Source organism: Loxodonta africana, chromosome 10 (genome assembly GCF_030014295.1).
Source record: "Loxodonta africana isolate mLoxAfr1 chromosome 10, mLoxAfr1.hap2, whole genome shotgun sequence".
In the NCBI taxonomy this organism is placed as follows: domain Eukaryota; kingdom Metazoa; phylum Chordata; class Mammalia; order Proboscidea; family Elephantidae; genus Loxodonta; species Loxodonta africana.
The window spans coordinates 82,855,850-82,877,236 of record NC_087351.1 but is presented as its reverse complement, the minus strand read 5'-3'; the positions used below and the strand labels follow the sequence as shown (position 1 = coordinate 82,877,236).

At 41.8% G+C, this 21,387-nt stretch overlaps 1 protein-coding gene across 6 annotated transcripts in view; it reads left to right on the top strand.

The window, feature by feature from the left end:
* Positions 1 to 9,819: 9,819 nt before the first annotated feature.
* The window catches only part of MED6 (mediator complex subunit 6), a 115,561-nt gene continuing 103,993 nt past the window's right edge, over positions 9,820 to 21,387 (top strand). For 2 of the 6 annotated variants that reach the window (XM_064292654.1, XM_064292655.1), the window contains exons 1-3: positions 12,470 to 12,497; positions 13,419 to 13,578; positions 15,809 to 15,900. In XM_064292654.1, the coding sequence (XP_064148724.1) occupies positions 12,485 to 12,497; positions 13,419 to 13,578; positions 15,809 to 15,900 (265 nt within the window). In that variant the 5' untranslated portion in view covers positions 12,470 to 12,484. Of the gene's footprint in view, positions 10,062 to 10,556; positions 10,775 to 12,364; positions 12,498 to 12,527; positions 12,816 to 13,418; positions 13,579 to 15,808; positions 15,901 to 21,387 lie in introns of those variants that run through there. The other 4 variants (XM_064292656.1, XM_003408741.4, XR_010323184.1 and 1 more) reach the window with 4 other exon arrangements.

Sequence of the window (21,387 nt, the reverse complement as noted above, 5' to 3'; positions counted from 1 at the left end):
TTCTTCATGTTTCTTGGATTATTTGCTCAGCATACAGACTGAATAAGTATGGTGAAAGGATACAATCCCAATGCACACCCTTTCTAATTTTAAACCATGCAGTATCCCCTTGTTCTATGCAAACGACTGCCTCTTGGTGTATGTACAGGTTCCTCACGAGCACAATTAAGTGTTCTAAAATTTTCATTCTTTGCAATGTTATCCATAATCTGCTATGATCTACACAGTTGAATGGGTTTGCATAGTCAATAAAACAGAAGTAAACACCTTCCTGGTGTTCTCTGCTTTCAGCCAAGATCCATCTGACATCAGCAATGATATCCCTTGTTCCAAGTCCTCTTCTGAATCTGGCTTGAATTTCTAGCAGTTCCTTGTTGATATACTGCTGCAACTGCTTTTGAATGATTTTCAGCATAATTTTACTTGCATGTGATATTAATGATATTGTTCAATAATTTCCACATTCTTTTGGCTCACCTTTCTTTGGAATGGGCACAAATACAGATCTCTTCCAGTTGGCTGGCCAGGTAGATCTCTTCCAAATTTCTTGGCATAGACAAGTAACTGCCTCCAGCACTGCATCCATTTGTTAAAACATTTCAATTTATATTTTTTCAATTTCTGGATCCTTGTTTCTTGCCAATATCTTCAGTGCAGCTTGAACTCCTTCCTTCAATACCATCAGTCCTTGAGCATATGCTACCTCCTGAAATGGTTAAATGTCAACCAGTTCTTTTTGGTACAGTGACTCTGTATACTTCCTCCATCTGCTTTTGATGTTTCCTGCGTAGTTCAATATTTTGCCTACAGCACTCTCCAAAATTGCAACTCAAGGCTTGAATTTTTTCTTCAGTTCTTTCAGCTTGAGAAATGAAGAGTATGTTCTTCCCTTTTGGTTTTCTAACTCCGAGTCTTTGCACATTTCATTAGAATATTTCACTTTGTCTTCTCAAGTTCCCCATTGTTTACTAGTTAAGCTAAACAACAGTTTGGTTTTGAAGGCTTCAGAGGACGTTTTTAGTTTAAGGTTTAAAGACTATCTCAGGGCAATAGTTTCAGGGTTTCATTCGGCTACCATGGCTCCAGAAAGTCTGGATTTCATGACAATTCGAAATTCTGTTCTGCAGTTTCTTCCTTTTGATCTAGATTCTTATATAGAACCTTTCATCAATATGTTCAGTAGTGGTGGCTGGGCACCATTCAATTCTTCTGGTCTCATGGCAGAGGGGGCAGCTGTCCATGGAGGCAGTCCCATTTCCTCACATCCCATTTCCTCCTCCTATTCCTGAGTTTCTTCCTCTGCTACTCCAGGTAAATAGAGACTAATTGTTTTAACTTGGATGGGCACTTGCAAGCGTTTAAGATTGCAGGCACTATGCAATGAGCTCGAAGGAAGAATAGAAGCAGTAAACATGATATTAGGCCAATTTACTGTGATGTCCCATGACATCATGACCCTATACTTCCCAAATAAGGAACCAAACCCTATGGGGATATAATATGTAATAGCCTCAGCTGCTATTGTTTTTTAAATGCCTCATGAAGTCTTTTTTTTAATAATTTGCTTTATTTTGTTTGTATTGAAAATATACACAGCAGTACATACACAAGTTAAACGTTTTCTACACTTATAACTCAGTGATATTGAAGTCTTGTTTCAAGTTTAGTGCTGCACAATATCATCAACCCTTGACCACTGTTCTGCAACAACATGAGAAACCACAGAGGTTCTTTGAGGGAAAATGATTCCATTTCTTTGTGGTTAAGTTTATCTGTGCTCTATGTTTGGGATTCCAGGGTTAAAACTTTTAGTGACCAGATTCTTTGGATTACGATTACATCCACTTCCTAAGGTGTAAGCTGATTTTAGAGGTACTACCCCAGGTCAGATTTTGGCATCTGTCCTGTGGGGGTCACATAGCTTTTCTTGTAACCCTTAAAACATAAAAAAAATATGGTACCATATCTCTTCCTGGACCATTGGGGTCACCCTCAGAGATTCCAGGGTGACTTCCCCTTTGCAGGGAGACTTGCTCAGTAATTCTGCGGCGATTTTCTGTCCTGTTCTACATTACGAAGTACCTGGCCTTTTCCTCCCTAAATAAGAGGGAAATACACACACACGCGCGCATGCACACACACACGTTTAATATTTGTTAGAACACTCTTCTGGTAGAATACCACACAAAACATAATTACGTGGCTTTTTTTTTTTTAATTTTTATTTTGCTGTAACATTTTCCTGATCTATCAGTGGATTTTCAGAACCTTGGCATAAATGAAGTTTTTGTTGTTGCTCTGTGTTCTTCCTTATTTTAAGATTAAGAGAGATTTTAGATAATTTTCTTATGCTAAAAGTTTCTGTAAGTCCATATCAATTTAACAATTCTATTCATTTATTATTTCATGTATTTACCCTTTCAACAAATATTAACTGGGCATCTACCATATAAAAGACACTACCAGGGGCTGACTGGGTAAATAACACCAGCAAACACAGACACAACCATGTTCTCATAGAGTTTATAGCCTAGAGAATATGTTTTTAGAAAAGAGTCTGAATTCAAGTCCTGGAATTATAGAGGTATTCCTATAAGGAAGGATGCATATTTCTCTGGGTACAGAAATGGGATGACATGAAGTATATAAATTTAGAATATTGGAGAGAGTGTTAGAGAAAGTGAAGGGCAGAAAAGAGGAGCAGGGTGTCAAATATTTAAAGGGAGCTGGTGTGAGGAAAAGCTGTTTATCTGGAGGATGATCTTATGGAGGAAGGTGACCTTCACACATTATAAATTATGCACGAGCATCATTTCCTTTAACCAATCAGAAATCATTCCCATCCCCTTACTGAAGTGCTTGCTTTTCTCTTTCCCTTGCACTCTTACACTTATATATAAAATTATTTAAGTTGCCAAATTGCAAAGCCTCAAAAGGCTACATTGTATGTAGGAGGCAGCTACAATTTCTTAGTATATCCTGCAGAAAAGGTAGTAATTACCTCAGGATTACCGATGTTATACAAGAAATAGTGCATAGAAATGTTTTACGTGTGTGTGTAAGAGAGGCTTAACATAATAAAAATTAATTTCTTGCTTTTGTCAAGGTCCAGTGTAGATCAGTGGGATCGCTAGCACCTTGTGGTCATTCATTCAGAGACCCTGGCTCCTCCCATTTTCAATCCGTAGCCTTAAGGTCTCTGGTATCTAGCTGGTGGATGCAGAGAAAGTGGAGAAGGCACGCACATTTTTTTTTAATTGTGCTTTAGGTGAAAGTTTATAGCTCAAGTTAGTTTCTCATACACAAATTTATACACACATTGTTATGTCACCCTAGTTGCTCTCCCTATAATGTGACTGCCCATTCCTCCTTTCCACCCCAGATTTCCCGTGTCCGTTCAACCAGCTCTTATCCCTTTCTACCTTCTCATCTCGCCTCAGTACAGGAGCTTTCCATTTAGTCTCGTGTATCTACTTAAACTAATGAAGCACATTCTTCACGAGTATCATTTTATGTCTTATAGCCTTGTCTAATCTTTGTCTGAAGAGTTGGCTTCAGGAATGGTTTTAGTTCTTGGTTAACAGATTGTCCAGGGGCAATGTCTTCTGGGGTTCCTCCAGTCTCAGTCAGACCATTAAGTCTAGTCTTTAAACTAGAATTTGAGTTCTGCACCCCACTTTTTTCCTTCTCCACCAGGGACTCTCTGTTGCATTCCTTGCCAGGGCGGTCACTGATGGTAGCTGGGTAACATCTAGTTCTTCTGGTCTCAGGCTGATGGAGTCTCTGGTTTATGTGGCCCCTTTTGTCTCTTGGGCTAATATTTTCCCTGTGTCTTTGGTGTTCTTCATGCTCCTTTGCTCCAAGTGGGTTGGAACCAACTGATGAATCTTAGATGGCCACTCACTAGCTTTTAAGACCTCAGACACCACTCACCAAACCGGGATGCAGAACATCTTGTTAATAAACTTTGTTATGCCAGTTGACCTAGATGTCCCCCAAAACCCCCACCTCTGCTACACTGTCCTTCAAAGTGTTCAGAAAACTTCTTAGCTTTTGGTTCAGTCAAGTGGTGCTGACTTCCCCTGTACTGAAGCACACATATTTTTAACCACCTTACTCTAGAGTGACACTTATCACTTCCACTCACATTCCATTGATGAGAACTGGCTACATAGCTCCACCTAGATTCAGGGGGTAGTGGTGGCAGAAAATGTAGCTTAGCTGTGTATCCAAGAAGTTAGAAGTTTGGTAAGCAGCTGGCTCATCTGCCTCACTCTGTCTCCTCACTTGAAAACGGAAGGAATAATAGCTTCTGCCTCATAAAGTTGTGAGGGAACAACTAGATAATTCATCAAAGTGCTTAGTGCAGTCCCTGACACTATAGTAAGCGGCCCAATAAACACGACAAATATTTTTGACATCCGTAAACAAATTTCCAAATGGAACTACTTCTGTGGCATTCTACTGCTTAAAATCCCATAACAGTTTTCCATTTTCTTTGGATAAAAAATAAATTATTTACAAGTCCTCTATTAGCTGGCCTCTACCTTCATTTCCAGTGTCTTCTCCCACCATTCCTACCTCACTCATCTGACCCACCTATACTGGCCTTTTTCTGGTTCCCAGACCAAGCCCTTTCCCACTGCGGGGCCTGCTGTTCCCTCTGTAGAGTGTGTGCTCCAGCTCTTCACATGGCTGGTTCATTCTCATCTTTCAGATCTCAGCTTAGATATCATCTTGAGAGGCCTATACCGACCATCTTACCCAAAGTGTTTTCCTCTGGCTATTCCCTAACTAGTGTTCCCCATTTTTGTTACCACAATCTGTAATGTTCTTCTTTATTTGTTTACTTATTTATTGTCTGTCTTTTCCATCAGATCTGTTGATTCCTTGAGGGCAGGGGCTTTGTCTGTTTACTGCTGTATCCTCTGCAATTAGAACTGAACAAATCATGTGAAAAAAAAAAAACAAACTCCAAAACCAGCTGCGGTCAAGTTGATTCTGACTGATGGCGACCCTGTGTGTGTCGGAGTAGAACTGGGGTCCAAGGAGTTTTCAATGGCTGATTTTTTGGAAGCAGAGCATCAGGCCTTTCTTCTGAGGCATCTCTGGGTGGACTTGAACCTCCCGCCTCTCGGTTGCTAGCTGAGTGCTTAACTGTTTGTGTCACCCATGGACTCTGTATGCATACAACAACAAACAAACAACAACCTGTTGCCCTTGAGTCGATTCCAACTTATAGCGACCCTATAGGACAGAGTAGAACTACCCTAAGAGTTTCCAAGGAGTAGCTGGTGGATTCAAACTGCTGACCTTTTGGTTAGCAGCCAAGCTCTTAACCACTATGCCACGAGGGCTGTACATAGTAGGTGTTAAATAAGTGAATAATGAATTAATTGAAGATCCTTTCTACTGAGTCTTTCACCTTAGCCTATTGACATATTCACATTTCCCCGTCATTAATCCTGCACCCCTTTCCAGGTAGTGCTTAGCTCTAGCCTTCCCTTTTAGCCAAGCTTCTGCAAAGTACAGTCTACATCCAGTGTCACCTCCCTTTATTCCTGAAGGTACTCTCCTCCGGCTTCTGCCTCCACTTTTGCACAGAAAGCATTCATTCGTGTTAGGGGAATCCTATTTGCCAAAGCCAATGCTTGCTTCTAAGTCTTGCCTTACTTCACCGGCCTAGTTGACATTGTTGAGCCCCCCTTCTTCCTGAAACTCTTCTGCATTGACTTCGTACTCCTGCTGTTGTTGTTGTTGTTAGGTGCTGCAGAGTCAGTTCCAACTCACAGTGACCCTATGTACAACAGAACAAAACACTGCCCGGTCCTGCACCATCTTCATAATCACTGTTGTGCTTGAGCCCATTGTTGCAGCCACTGTATCAATTCATCTCCTTGAGGGTCTTCGTCTTTTTCACTGACCAACTACTTTACCAAGCATAATGTCCTTCTCCAGGGACTGGTCCCTCCTGATAACACATCCATCCTTGCTTCTAAGGAGCATTCTGGCTGTACTTCTTCCAAGACAGGTTTGTTCGCTCTTCTGGCAGTCTATGGTATATTCAATATTCTTTGCCAACACCATAATTCAAAGTCATCAGTTTTTGTCTTCTTTATTCATTGTCCAGCTTTCACATGTACATGAGGTGACTGAAAACACCACATCCTGGGTCAGGTGCACCTTAGTCCTTAAAGTGACATCTTTGCTTTTTAACACTTTAAAGAGGTCTTTTCCACAGATTTGCTCAAGATGCAATGTGTTGTTTGATTTCTTGACTGCTGCTTCCATGGACGTTGATTGTGGATTCAAGCAAAAGGAAATTCTTGACAACTTCCATCTTCTCTCTGTTGCTTATTCATCCAGTTATGAGGATTTTTGTTTTCTCCATGTTTAGATATAATTCATACTGAAGGCTGTAGTCTTTGATCTTCATTTATAAGTGCTTCGAATCCTCTTTACTTTCGGCAAGCGAGGTTGTATCATCTGCATAAAGCAGGTTATAATCCTGTAGACATTTGTATACAGCAGTGGTTCTCAACTGGGAGCAATTTACCCTCCCAGGAAACATTTGGCAATGTCTAGAGACATTTGTGGCCTTTACAAATGAGGGGTGCGGTGGGTGGGTGGGGTGGTGCTACTGACATCTAGTGGGTAGAAGCCAGGGTTACTTCTAAACATCCTACAATGCACAGGATAGCCTCTTCCCACCCCCCACTCTGCCTATCTCAGCAAAGAATTATCTGGCCCCAAATGCCAATAGTGCAAAGGTTGAGAAACTGTTATGTAGGTTGTACCACAGACACTTTGTCTATAATACAGACATGTTCAAAAATAAATCATTACCTGCTTTCTGATCCTCTTACTAGTTATTACTTGTTATTCCTGATCTGATTAATGATCCCTAGTCTTTTTTTTTTTTTTAGTCTTACAAATTATTGACTCCACAGCACTGGGGGTTTTAGTCTTACAAATTAGAACCCTCACGATCATCTTTAATTCCCCTCTCTCCTTCACCAGGCTAACTATTAGTCACTCATTCCCTTTTGATTCTATCTCCTAAATGTCTTTAATCCTTCTCTCCCCTCAGCATTTGTGTAGACACTCATCATTTAGTTTGCAACAGCTTTCTAACTTGTGTTCCTGCTTTGAATCTTATAAAACACCTGCAACCCATCCTCCTGAAGTAATCTTTCTAAAATGGAAGCCTGACTGCATTTCTCCCATTGCCTACAAGATAACGGTGGAGCTCCTAGGCCTGGCTTACCATGTTCACGTGTTTTATGATCTCCAGATCAGTGTTCTGTCACTATACTTCCTGATCCACTTCTCTGATAAAAACACAAGGAAAAAAAAAAAAAAACAGCAAAGCAAAGCAAAGCGAAACAAAAAGCTTGATGTTTCGCACTTTTGTTTATTAGACATGATGTTCCTCTTTTTGGAATGCTCTCCCTGTCAGACTTCTAACTAGGCCTGCCTGAAAATTTTTCTCCTGGAAAATTCTATCTTTCAAAACCCTGCTTTGCAGATCTATATACTTTTGTTGGGGGCATTTATTATATAAAATCTCAGTTTGAAAATTCAAGTGTATAAGCAATATAAGTTTACTCCACTTAGATTCTAATATTTTGAACTTCCAGTCTATGAGCTGGAAAATCTCGGTAAATTCACACTCCCTTGTCCTAGACTTTGGGAGAGGTAGTAGGCATTCACCCCTTATCCCTGTACCCTGTATCCCTGGATTTTAAGTTTCTCTTCTCAGTAGCTATGTCTTATTTGCAGATATCCCCATCAACTTGGTTTTATGGAGCCACCCTGGAGCTTGAGAATGTTTCTTAGGTTTTCTATGGCTTTCCCATACCATGGAATCATTACCTTTCTGGGGCCTTGCTACCTAGCTGGTGCTACCTGGAATGCAGACACTAGGCTGCTATTCTGAGACCAGGGGAGTATTCCCTTTTCTTAGTCTTTGTAATATATTTCTTCAGATGCATTTCCCCTCTCACAAAATTTTTGCCTCCCCCCCCCCGCAGAAACAAAACAAAAAAAAAACCCACAAACCCAGTTGCCATGAACTCAATTCCAAATCATGGTGACCACTCAAAGAAGCATCTAAACATTTTAATGGATTTAGACTTTTAATTGGTTTAATCACATAGAAGCTATTGATTCAAACTCCAAGACTTGTTCCATCCCTGCACTTGAGGCATTGTGAAAAAGAGAATGGCTAGGTGGCGCAAATGGTTTGCACTAGAACCAGAATGCTCCTTAGAAGTAAGGATGGGGAGATTTTGTCTCACGTAGTTTGCACAGTCCCTGGAGGGACCAGTCCCTGGAGAGGGACATCATCCTTGGTAAAGCAAAGGGTCAACAAAAAATGAGGAAGACCCTCAATGAGATGGACTGACACAGTGGCTGCAACAACGGGCTCAAATGGAAAAAATTGTGAGGATGGCACAGGACTGGGCAGTGTTTCCATTCTGTTGCACATAAGGTGGCTGTGAGTTGGAATTGACTCTACAGCACCTAACGGCAACAACTAATCCAAAGGTGGGTGGTTCAAACCCACTCAGTGGTGCAGCACAAGAAAGGACTGGAGATCTGCTTCTGTAAAGATTGCTGTTAATGTAAAGATTAAAAAAAGATTATAAAGATTACAGCCAAGGAAATTCTATGAAACAGTTCTACTCTGTAACACATGGGGTCATCGTGAGTTGGACTGGACTACAAGGCAGTGCGTTTGTTTGTTTTTTAATAAAACCCATTGACAGTGGAGGCGATTCTGACTCACTGCAATCCTATAGCACAGGGTAGAACTGCCCCATAGGGTTTCCAAGGCTGTAAATTTTTAAGGCAGTACACTGCCACATCTTTCTTCCTCGGAAGGGCTGGTGGGTTCCAACCACCAACCTTAAGCAGCTGAGCGCATAACCACTGCAGTCCTGTTTTTTTTAAATAGCCGCTTCGAAATTTTAACAGCTCACTGGATACACCTGAGGAGATTTAAAAACTAAAGATGCTCCCACCCCCAACTCTACAGATTCAGATTTGTTTTTTTTTTAATGATCACTGATCAAGATCGAATAGTCGAATCCCTCAGTGGTAAGCAAAGGGCAGGTCTCTGTTCAGTACCTTTTCCTTTACCAAAAAGCAAAACAAAACAAAACACCAAACCCGTTGCCGTTGAGTCAATTCCGACTCATAGCAATCCTACAGGACAGAGCAGCACTGCCCCACAGAGTTTCCAAAAAGCAGCTGGTGGATTCAAATTGCCGGATCTTGCGGTGAGAAGGCGAGCTTTTAACCACTTTTTTTGTTTTTTTTTCCCCAGTACTTGGCTCTGCCCTTTTGTGCCTCCTTCCTTTTGGCTCGGTCCCCTCGTCTCACTCCTGCTCGCCCCGCCCTTTCTCTACCGTCCTTATTCCCAGGTTCCCCCTACCGCCAGGTTCTTCCTTGTCACCCTGTCTCATCTCCTTCTTGTTCCCTCCTCCCCTCCCGGTTATTCCCGGCCCGCCCCTTTTCACCCCGTCCTGCGACCACCTCTCCGCCCCGCCCCTCTCCTAGCCTCCCTATTCCCATCCTAAGGCCTGACCCTCTCCCACTCCAAACCCCGCCCCCTCCTCTCCGCTCCATTTCCTTCTCCCCCCCACCCTCCCCTCTCCTTTCGGCCGCGCAGCTCCTCTCGCCCTGCTCCCACCTCCGGGCCCCGCCCCTCTCCTCCCGCCCCACTCCCGCCAAGCCTCGCCCCACCCCTTCCGTCCCGCCCCTTTCCTTCCTACGTCTCCTGTCCGTCGCCAGTCCGCCCCCTCCTCCCCGCCCTGCTCCCACTTTCCAGCCCCACCCATCTCGCTGCCGCCCCCTCCATCCCTTCCTTGTCCTTTCTTCCCAGTCCGTCCCGGTTCTTCCCCGCCCCATCCTTTTGCCTGCCGTCCTTCTCGCCCCTCCTCACCGTTTGTGTGATCGGCGGTCTATCGATTTGTCGTCATCTCATTACGTTTACTCTGCGCCGGAAGAAGAACCTGGGGACGCTTTTGGAATTATGGCGGCCGTAGATATTCGAGGTAATATGTGCTGTCCCGTTTGTTTATTGTTTGTGAACCGGGTTGGGTGTTTATAGCTCGCGAGGACTGGCCTTCAGTTCCTTCCTGAGATCTCCCGAGCTCTTGTGAATGTTTTCTGGGGAAAGATTACCGGTTTTTCCCAGTTCCTGTAGGATCTCTGAAGTGTTGAAACGAAGGAATTTGAAGAAACTCTGGACTTTAAGCCCTCAGTCTGGCAATATTGCCCTACACATATATCTCTGTAACAGGGGATATTTTATCTGGGATGAAGGAATGGTCTTTGAGCAGAGAGAGGAGTGGAATAATTAGCCGTCTTGATTTGGTTCATCCCTTGGGACTTAGCATGGCGGCCACCTATTTCTTGACCCTGCACCCCCCATGTCCACGGGTATGAATCCCTAGATTTTCTACTGTTTTTTATTTTTTTTGAGTCTGTAATACCTTCTGTCGAATACCCAACAATTACTCGAATGCCGGGCCGTTTCTTTTCAACAGCTATTCTGAAGTGCCGTCAAGTCGACTCCGACTCATAGCGATCCTATCGATGTACAACCGAAGAAACACTGCCTGGTCCCGTGCCATCCTCAAAATCGTTTGTGCAGCCGCTGTGTCAGTCCATCTCATTGAGGGTCTGCCTCATTTCCGCTGAACCCCTACTTTACCAAGCATTATGTCCTTCTCCAGGGACTGGTCTCTCCTGATAACATGTAGAGGTACTCAAATATTTGTTCAATCAGTGAATAAATAAATGGAGATGCAGTCCCTTAAGTAGGAGCCCTGGTGGCACAGTGGTTAAGTGCTGACTGCTGGGCTGCTGAGAGGTCTGCGGTTTGAACGCAGCAGCTGCTCTTTGAGAGAAAGATGTGACCATCTGCTTCTGTAAAGATTACAGCCTTGGAAACCCTATGGGGCGGTTGTACTCTGTCCTGTAGAGTTACTCTGAGCCTGAATGGACGCCAAGGCAACAGATTAACTCCTGAATTGCTGCTGCTTGATCTCAGGTTCACATTAGGCCACACTTCATTTCCTCTCAGCATGAGTTTTGGTGAATTTGTAAAAAAAAAAAAAAAAAAAGCCTGGGAATTGTGCTCTGGGATTCCAAAGAGAAAACAGAAGGGCTATTTTACAAATAGCTGAAAGGTCAGAAACTTAATTCCAGACAGACCAGGTTGGAAAGAGGAGGTAATGAAAGTTCCAGAAAAAGTGAGAGAGAGAATTTCTTTATCTCTGACCGTTGTGGTGGTTCCCACAGAACATCAGATACTTGTATAAAATTCTCAACCATAGAGACCATTGTTAGCTGTATTTCCATTTGACACTTTGTGGTACTTTTTCCTAAATAAAGTTTTGATTTTTATACCTAAATGTAAGCTGAGATTTGTGATTAAATAAGCCCCTGCCCTTAGCAGATCAAAAAAAAGGCCTTTCCCCCAAAAATATTTAACTGTGGCTATGTTCCTAATTGTTTCTACTCGGGGTTGTTTTTATTTGAATATACTCGCGTTTTAAAGGGAAATGTTTGAGATGCATTTTTCTTAATAAAATTGGGTCTAGCACCCTTAATACAAATTTCTTCTCAAGTTAGTCAGAATACTCAGTGATCTTCAGCATTTCTGGATAATGTTTTTATGTTTGTCTTTCATTATAAGTGAGAGATTCAAGTGCCTGGTTTCATCACTTGCTGAGTGTTAGAGAGCTGTACATGGGCTATGTTAGCATGCTGTTATGGTACAAAGGAAAAAGAGAAACATTTATTCTGTCAAGCTATTTTCAAATATTCACCTTTCATAATACTTTTTATTTAATTTGTTAGGGCCACTGGAAAGGCTCTTCTATTAAGGGAATAGTAAGGAGGCCAGTATGACTGGAGTGGAGTGAGAAAGGAGGTAAGAAAGAGATGTCAGAGAGATAACAGGTGACTAGATCTTAATAGGGATTGTAGGCCACTATAAGGTCTTTGAAAGAGCCCTGGTGGTGCAGTGGTTTAGCACTTGGCTGCTAACTGGAAGGTCAGCAGTTTGAACCCACCAGCCACTCCACGGGAGAAAGATGTGACAGTCTGTTTCGATAAAGATTTACTGCCTTGGACACTCTATAGCACAGTTCTACTCTGTCCTATAGGGTTGCTGTGAGTTGGAATTGACTAGGTTTTTAAATTCTACTCTAAAATATGAAACAGTATGGCTGTAACTAAGGGAATTAAGTATAAAGTGTTAAAAAGCAAAGATGCCACCTTGAGGACTGAGGTGCACCTGACCAGTGGTCTTTTCAGTCACCTCATATGTGCATGAAAGCTGGACAGTGACTAAAGAATACTAAAGAAGAGTTGATGCCTTTGAATTATGCTGTTGGTGAAGAATATTGAATATGCCATGGATTGCCAGAAGAACAAACAAATCTGTCTTGGAATAAGCGTAGCCAGGATGCTCCTTAGAGGTGAGGATGGCGAGACTTTGTCTCATGTACAACATGTTATCAGGAGGGACCAGTCCCTGGAGAAGGACATTATGCTTGGTAGAGTGTCGGTGAAAAAGAGGAAGACTCTCAATGAGATGGATTGACACAGTGGCTGCAACAGTGGGCTCAAACATAGCAATAATTGTGAGGATGGCACAGCATGGGCAGTGTTTCCTTCTTTTGTACATAGGGTTGGTATGGGTTGGAACCGACTTGATAGCACCTAACAACAAAAAGAGAATTCTGCTTCCCATTTGTCCCTTAACTTTCACGTCGCTGTCATCTCTTTTCTTAAATGTAAGAGCTTAATAACTTACTTCTCTGACCTTAGTAGAGAGGCCCCAAACTGGTGACTGTGGATGTATTTTCTTTGGCATGTTTGAAAATTTTTGAATTAGTTGCCAACATATAAAAACTAAGTATTTCCAAGTTTTCAAGAGATCTTTCTAGATTTCACTCCTATCACGTCTTTACCTATGTTAAATTATTTTCTAAACATACGATAGAGTTTTGTATCTCCGTATCTGTATATGCTCGGAATCACTTTGTCCTTCTTTTCTCCACGGTAAACCTCTATTTAGTCTTTAACATATAGCTCCGAAACCCACTTCCTCCCTGTGCCCTGAAAAATCATCCCTGCTCCCCAGGGAAAGTATTCTGCTCCCTCCTCTGTCCTCTTGTAACACATTTATGCGTGCTTTTATTATAACACTTATCATATCGTGCTGCCATTGCTTTCATGTGTACTTGTCTTTTCCATTAGACTGTGAGAGTATGTGGGTTAGGGTCCTCATCATCTTTATATTCATAGTGCTTACTGTATTAGATGCATAATAAATGTTTATTGGATTGGATTCCTTCTCTTTTCTCATCCTTTTTCATTTTGTTTTTCTCCTATAGATAATCTGCTGGGAATCTCTTGGGTTGACAGTACCTGGATCCCCATTTTGAACAGTGGTAGTGTCCTGGATTACTTTTCAGAAAGAAGTAACCCTTTTTACGACAGGACATGTAATAATGAGGTGGTCAAAATGCAGAGACTAACGTTAGAACATTTAAAGTAAGTTGTTTTTAAAAGGTAGCATCCTTGCCGGTTAGAATTTTACAGTGAATGATTCAACTTATTGATCATAAAATTACAGAGTAGAGCTTTTGGAAGAAGAACGGGAGTTTTGTTTGGATATATACAAAGATGACGTGAAAGAAAGTTATTAATAGTCACTTGTCTTTTTCTACATGACTTCATGTATTAATGTCCAATTGAATATAACTGAGGTTAAAATGTGCATCTGATGAGTGATTTTAGCAATGTAACTGTTACTATCAGCCAGGTAACTACTTTTATTGTTTTCTCTACATCTAATTTAATGTCTTTTACCATAGTCTGGTTTATAGCAGGTTATCCTTTGTATTACAAATAACCTGTTCCTGTGGAGTTGATTCTGACTCAAAGTGACCTTACAGGACAGAGTAGAACTGCCCCATAGGGTTTCTGAGGAGCAGCTGGTGGATTCAAACCGCTGACTTTTTGGTTAGCAGCTGAACTCTTAACCACTGCACCACCAGGGCTAATTTTAGGCAAATAAATGCAGAGCAAGATTCTTCAGACATTAGGATGCTAAATAATGTAAGATGTTTTACTATTATAAAAGTTTCTGTCAGTTAAATACCAGAGAAGTTTAAGAAATTAAATTTCTCTGGTGCTTTAAATGACTTTTATGAGGCAAATATTTTACAGCTCTTAAGACAACTTATTTTTGCTTTTAAGTAGAATATGTCCCGTAAAAATTTTGTTGGGGCAAGGATAAGGTTTTTGATGTTCTCTAGTTGGGGATAAAATGTATAGTTGGGTCTTCATGCATGTTTTTATACTTTACATGTATTCATAGATGTTCTTGGTCGAGATGCATAATGGTATTTTGCTGCTTTTTTGAAATGGATACTCAAGTACATTTTTATGGCTGAAAATATTCAGATTTCAGTTGATAATGAATTTTTGGGAGAAATTTCGTTGTAATCTTATTTTATCTGTATACCACCTACCTGGAAAAATAGGCAGTTTTAACAAATAGCTTTTAACAGCAAACATTAAAAAAAACCTGTCTCTGACTCATAGTGACCCTGTAGGACAGAGTAGAACTGCCCCATAGTTTCCAAGGTTGAAATCTTTACAGAAGCAGACTGCCACATCTTCCTCCCATGGAGCAGCTGGTGGTTCGATCTGCAGGCCTTTTGGTTAGCAGCCAAGCGCTTAACCACTGCGTCACCAGGACTCCTTAATAGCAAACATAGGCAGTTTTAATGCTATTTACGATGTTGCTACGCTTTTATATATAAACAGTTCCCAGGTTACAAACATCTGATTTATGTACAACCCTTAGTTACAAACCTTAAGGAAAGCCCCTTCCTGCTTGATTGTGCTGGGTAGGAAAAACTTTTAAGTCAGCCAGCTGTGAGTTTGAATCCCAAAGCCTCCATTCATTTGCTGCGATGCCTTGGGCAGGCTGTGTCTACCTCTTGAAGCCTCATTTGCCCCACCTGCAAAGTAGGGCAATCCTCCTTGCCCAGCAGCAGTTCATCCGAGTTCGAGTACAGAGCCTACCACTTGCCCAAAATACCTGACCCCAGCTCCCACCCCAGCCTGTGCTCACCAGCAACGATGGTCTGTATCAGGGAGGTGATTCTGGGGTAGCCTACCAGCATGACCTAGATCTGCAGCTCCATAGGCTCTAGCCTGGCCTCGGGTGCTGCCTAGCATGCAGGTAGCGCTGGCAGCAGGCATGTGGGCAGTGGCATAGAAAAGCAGGAGAAGCCCAGGTTGAGTGTGACACCATGCTCACGGTGGTGGAGGTGGTGGTGGTCCGCTCAGCACCAGCGCCATCTTGCCACTATTGATGTAGGCCAGCATGCCCACATTCACATTCACCTGCCGTTCAGCCAGGTACATACAGTGGTTCATAATAACAGATGGGCAGTACTTTGCAGCATGTACCAAACCATTTATTATTATTGTGTTATTATGTTAAAGATATTTTAGTGTATCTGGAAGTGTTTTTTTTTTAATGTTTTTTATGCACAGAAAGGTACACTGTATACTAAGACAAACACTTGACTAACTGATGTTAGATATGAACGGTACCTAACTGTTCAGACTTATAAATTTGACTTACAGGCTGCCTTAGGAATGGAACTTGTTTGTAATCTTGGGACTGCCTGTGGTAATCTGAATGTTCTGTAGAATTGTTTGTAGAGCATTCATAGATCTCTGGATGTCTGTGTTCTGTTTTCAGTCAGATGGTTGGAGTGGAATACATCCTTTTACATGCTCAAGAGCCCATTCTTTTTATTATTCGAAAGCAACAGCGACAGTCCCCTACGCAAGGTAAAATGTGTCAACTTCGGGCACTATTTTCTTCTTAAAAATATCGCAGATTATTTATTTTCTAACTGTATGTTCATATTTTTTAATTGGGTTCTCTTTTGGGGGTCCCCAAAGCCATATGCATGCTTGGTGCTTCATTAGAAGCACTCACTGGACTCGACATATCATTGCAGTCATGGCTAAGATTTGTTATGGCAACACAGTAAGGATACTCAGGCAGATTGGCAAGGGAAAAAGACATTAGATGGGGTCTATAGGAATTTTTTTTTTTTTTTAACTTTTATTGAGCTTCAAGTGAACGTTTACAATTCAAGTCAGACTGTCACATATAAGTTTATATACACCTTACTCCGTACTCCCACTTGCTCTCCCCCCAATGAGTCAGCCCTTCCAGTCTCTCCTTTCATGACAATTTTGCCAGCTTCGAACTCTCTCTATCCTCCCATCCCCCCTCCAGACAGGAGATGCCAAGACAGTCTCAAGTGACCACTTGATATAATTAGCTCACTTTTCATCAGCATCTTTCACCTACCCACTGTCCAGTCCCTTTCATGTCTGATGAGTTGTCTTCGGGGATGGTTCCTGTCCTGTGCCAACAGAAGGTTTGGGGACCATGACCGCCGGGATTCCTCTAGTCTCAGTCAGACCATTAAGTATGATCTTTTTATGCGAATTTGGGGTCTGCATCCCACTGATCTCCTGCTCCCTCAGGGGTTCTCTGTTGCGCTCCCTGTCAGGGCAGTCGTCGATTGTGGCCGGGCACCAACTAGTTCTTCTGGTCTCAGGATGATGTAGGTCTCTGGTTCATGTGGCCCTTTCTGTCTCTTGGGCTCTTAGTTGTCATGTGACCTTGGTGTTCTTCATTCTCCTTTGCTCCAGGTGGGTTGAGACCAATCGATGCATCTTAGATGGCCGCTTGTTAGCATTTAAGACCCCAGACGCCACATTTCAAAGTGGGATGCAGAATGTTTTCATAATAGAATTATTTTGCCAATTGACTTAGAAGTCCCCTTAAACCATGGTTCCCAAACCCCCGCCCTTGCTCCGCTGACCTTTGAAGCATTCATTTGATCCCGGAAACTTCTTTGCTTTTGGTCCAGTCCAATTGAGCTGACCTTCCATGTATTGAGTATTGTCCTTCCCTTCACCTAAAGCAATTCTTATCTACTAATTAATCAGTAAAAAACCCTCTCCCACCCTCACTCCCTCCCCCCATCGTAACCACAAAAGTATGTGTTCTTCTCAGTTTATACTATTTCTCAAGATCTTATAATAGTGGTCTTATAGTCTATAGGAATTTTTATGCTTTCCCAGCAGTGAGGAATCACACAAAACATACCCTCCTTCTAGCAGTGACATGCAGCCACACACGTGCAGTGTGTCTGCCCGGGGAAGTCTGTTTGAGAATCTGAGTCCAGGCTTATAATTGAGGCTAGTCATATACAAGGGTAAATCAAAAAACATTGCTATAAAATCATAGAAACCTTATTGAACAAAAATGCCAAAATATGAAGCTCTTGTTTCTCAACAAATTCTCCATCTAGGTCTATACACTCCTGAAGGTGATGTTTCTATCTCTTTAACCCCTCCCCGAAGAATTCTACACTCTCCGATTTACATCACATCAAAATGGCAGTTTTGGCATCCTCGAGGGACTCAAATTGTGTTCCTTTTGAATGTTCTTTAAGTTTTGGGAACAAAAAGAAGTCTGAAGGGGCAAGATCAGGGCTGTAGGGTGGATAGGGTAAGGTTTCCCAACAAAATTCTCATAGGACAGCCCTTGCTACCCTCAAAGAATGAGCAGGTGCACTGTCGTGATGGAAAAAAATTCTTTGGTGTAGCTTTCCTGGCCTTTTTTTCACTAATGCAGTTTTCAGTTTTCTTAAAACTTCTCCGTAATAAGCCCCTGCAACTGTCCGGTGTCCTTCAAGAAAATCTATCAAGATTACCCCTTAGGAATCCAAAAAAATAGTCACCATAACTTTCTAAGTGGTCCTCCCTCTCTTTGCTCATATTTGAAGCCTTCCCAACCTTCCTTAAAATATTCAATCCATCTAAAAACTGTTGTTTTATGTGGGACAGCATCCACATTCTTCTGAACAGATTTCGAAGGGCGTCTCGGAAGACAAAGTATTATAATGACATGCGCAAAGAGCTAGAGATAGAAAACCAAAAGGGAAGAACATGCTCGATGTTTCTCAGGCTGAAAGAACTGAAGAAGAAATTCAAGCTTCGAGTTGCAATACAGAAGGATTTTATGGGGGATATATTAAACGACGCAGGAAGCATTAAAAGAAATTGGAAGGAATACACAGAGTCATTGTATCAAAAAGAATTAGCCAACGTTCAACCATTTCAAGAGGTAGCATATGACCAGGAACTGATGGTACCGAAGGAAGAAGTCCAAGCCTCACTGAAGGTATTGGTGAAAAACAAGACTCCCGGAATTGACGGAGTATCAAGTCAGATGTTTCAGCAAACGGATGCAGCGCTGCAAGTGCTCACTCGTCTGTGCCAAGAAATTTGAAAGACAGCTACCTGGCCAACTGACTGGAAGAGATCCATATTTATGCCTGTTCACAAGAAAGGTGATCCAAGGGAACACGGAAATTATCGAATAATATCATTAATATCACATGGAAGTAAAATTTTGCTGAAGATCATTCAAAAGCAGCTGCAGTAATATATCAACAGGGAACTGCCAGAAATTCAGGCCAGATTCAGAGGAGGATGTGGAACCAGGGATATCATTGCTGATGTCAGATGGATCCTGGCTGAAAGCACAGACTACCAGAAGGATATTTACCTGTGTTCTGTTGACTGTGTAAAGGCATTTGACTGTGTGGATCATAACAAATTATGGAATGGGAATTCCAGAACACTTAATTGTGCTCCTGTAGAACCTGTACATAGATCAAGAAGCAGTCATTTGAATAAAACAAGAAGATACTATATAGGTAAAGTGTATAAGTCGTTTGAATAAAACAAGAGGATACTATGTAGGTAAAGTGTGCATCAGGGTTGTATCTTTTCACCATGTTTATTCAATCTGTATGCTGAGCAAATAATCCGAGAAGCTGGACTATATGAAGAGGAATGTGGCATCAGGATTGGAGGAAGACTTGTTAACAGCCAGCAATATGCAGATGACACAACCTTGCTTGCTGAAAGTGAAGAGAACTTGAAGCACTTACTAATGAAGATCAAAGACCGCAGCTTTCAGTATGGATTACACCTCAACATAAAACAAAAATCCTCACAACTGAACCAATAAACCACATCATGATAAAGAGAGAAGAGATTAAAGTTGTCACGGATTTCATTTTACTTGGGTCCACAATCAACACCCTTAGAAGCAGCAGTCAAGAAATCAAAAGATGCATTGCATTGGGCAAATCTGCTGCAAAGGACCTCTTTAAAGTGTTGAAAAGCAAAGATGTCACCTTGAAGACTAAGGTGCACCTGACCCAAACCATGGTATTTTCAGTCGCTTCATGTGCTTGGGAAAGCTGGACAATGAATAAGGAAGACCGAAGAAGAATTGACGCCTTTGAATTGTGGTGTTAGCGAAGAATATTGAGTATACCATGGACTGCCAGAAGAACGAACAAATCTGTCTTGAGAGAAGTATGACCAGAAGGCTCCTTAGAAGCAAGGGTGGCAAGACTGCATCTTATCTACTTTGGACGTGTTGTCAGGAGGGATCAGTCCCTGGAAATGGACATCATTCTTAGTAAAGTAGAGGGTCAGTGGAAAAGAGGAAGATCTTCAACAAGATGGACTGACACAGTGGCTGCAACAATGGGCTGAAGCATAACAGTGACTCTAAGGATGGTATAGGACCAGCAGTGTTTTGTTTTGTGGTACATAGGGTCGCTATGAGTTGGAACCAACTAGATGGTACGTAACAACAACAACAACATTCCCATAAACTTGGTGCAAAGCTTCAGTGATTTGGGAAGATGTTCACTTGAGTTTTATTAAAAATTTGTTATTAGCCCTGACCTCAAAATCATTGTTTTTCATGGTGCAAAAAGTATCCTTTTTTCTTGGAAGACACCTTAATGAGACTAGGACTAGTATCTTACCAAGGTAACTTGTTGCAGCCATCTACTGATCGTAGAGACGTGGTTAGACATGTTTGTTTGGAGTAAACCTATGCATGTGTGAGCTGGAACCCTAATAGCAATACCTTTATATACTTACCCTCATATGTGTCCTCTCTGTCTTAAAATTCCAGACTGCTAGAAGGAAATTAGGTGTACAGTGTAAGTCACATTGTTTGTAAAAGTCATTTAGGCAGGCTGGTTCAGCAGGCATAATCTTATCGTTTAGAGAATGTTTGAAAAGCCAAGTTCCACAGGTGCATGCCGGAACACCAGGACTCTTTTTCAACATTCTCCAGGTCAACTCTCCAAGCAGTGACAACTCAGTATATCAGAGACGACACCTCTTTTTATGAGTGTAATTGTCGGGCTTCTGACTGAACCTTGAGTATCCTGAGCAGCTTTTCTTCTCATCTCAGTCCACTAAGACTAATTCTGTTACAAAATGAGATTGTAACTACAAATAGCAGGGGCAGTTGCATCAAATTTCACAGAGGATCAATTGAAAATCCTCATATATTCAATAAAAAGCCTTATCTGGTGTCTTGATTTTCTAGTGCTGCTGTAACAGAAATAGCCAAGTGGATGACTTTAACAAAGAGACATTTTTTCACTCACAGTCTAGTAGGCTAGAAGTTCAAATTCAAGGCGCCAGCTCCAGGGGAAGGCTTTTTCTCTCTGTTCGTTCTGGGGGAAGGTCCTTGTCATCAATCTTACCCTGGTCTAGGAGCTTCTCAGTGCAGGCACCCCAGGTCCACAGGATGCACAGCTCCTGGCACTTCTTTCTTCATGATATGAGGTTTCCCTGTCTCTCTGCTCACTTCTCTCTTTTATATCTCAAAAGAGATTGACTTAAGACACAACCTAATCTTGTAGATTGAATTCTGCCTCATCAACATAACTGCCTCTAATTTTGCCTCATTAACATCATAGAGGTAGGATTTATAACACATAAGAAAATCACATCAGGTGACAAAATGGTGGACAATCACAGTACGGGGAGTCATGTCCTAGCCAAGTTGACACACATTTTTGGGGAATACAATTCAATCCATAACATTCTACCCTTTGGTCCCCCAGAATTCATGTCCTTACCACATGTAAGACACATTCACACCATCATATCATAGCAAAAGTCTTAAATCTACTCCAGGTCCAGAATCCCAAAATTATTCTTCATCTGTGAAATCTAGAATACAAGTTATCTGCTTCCAAAATGTAATGGTGGAACAGGCACAAGCTAGACGTTTTCATGACAAATGAAAGAAATTGGAGGGAAAGAAGGGATAAAGGTACCAAGTAAACCAGCAGAACACATTACATTAGCTCTCAAGGCTTGAAAATAATCCTGTGCTCTCTGAGACCGTTTTGACAATGGCTG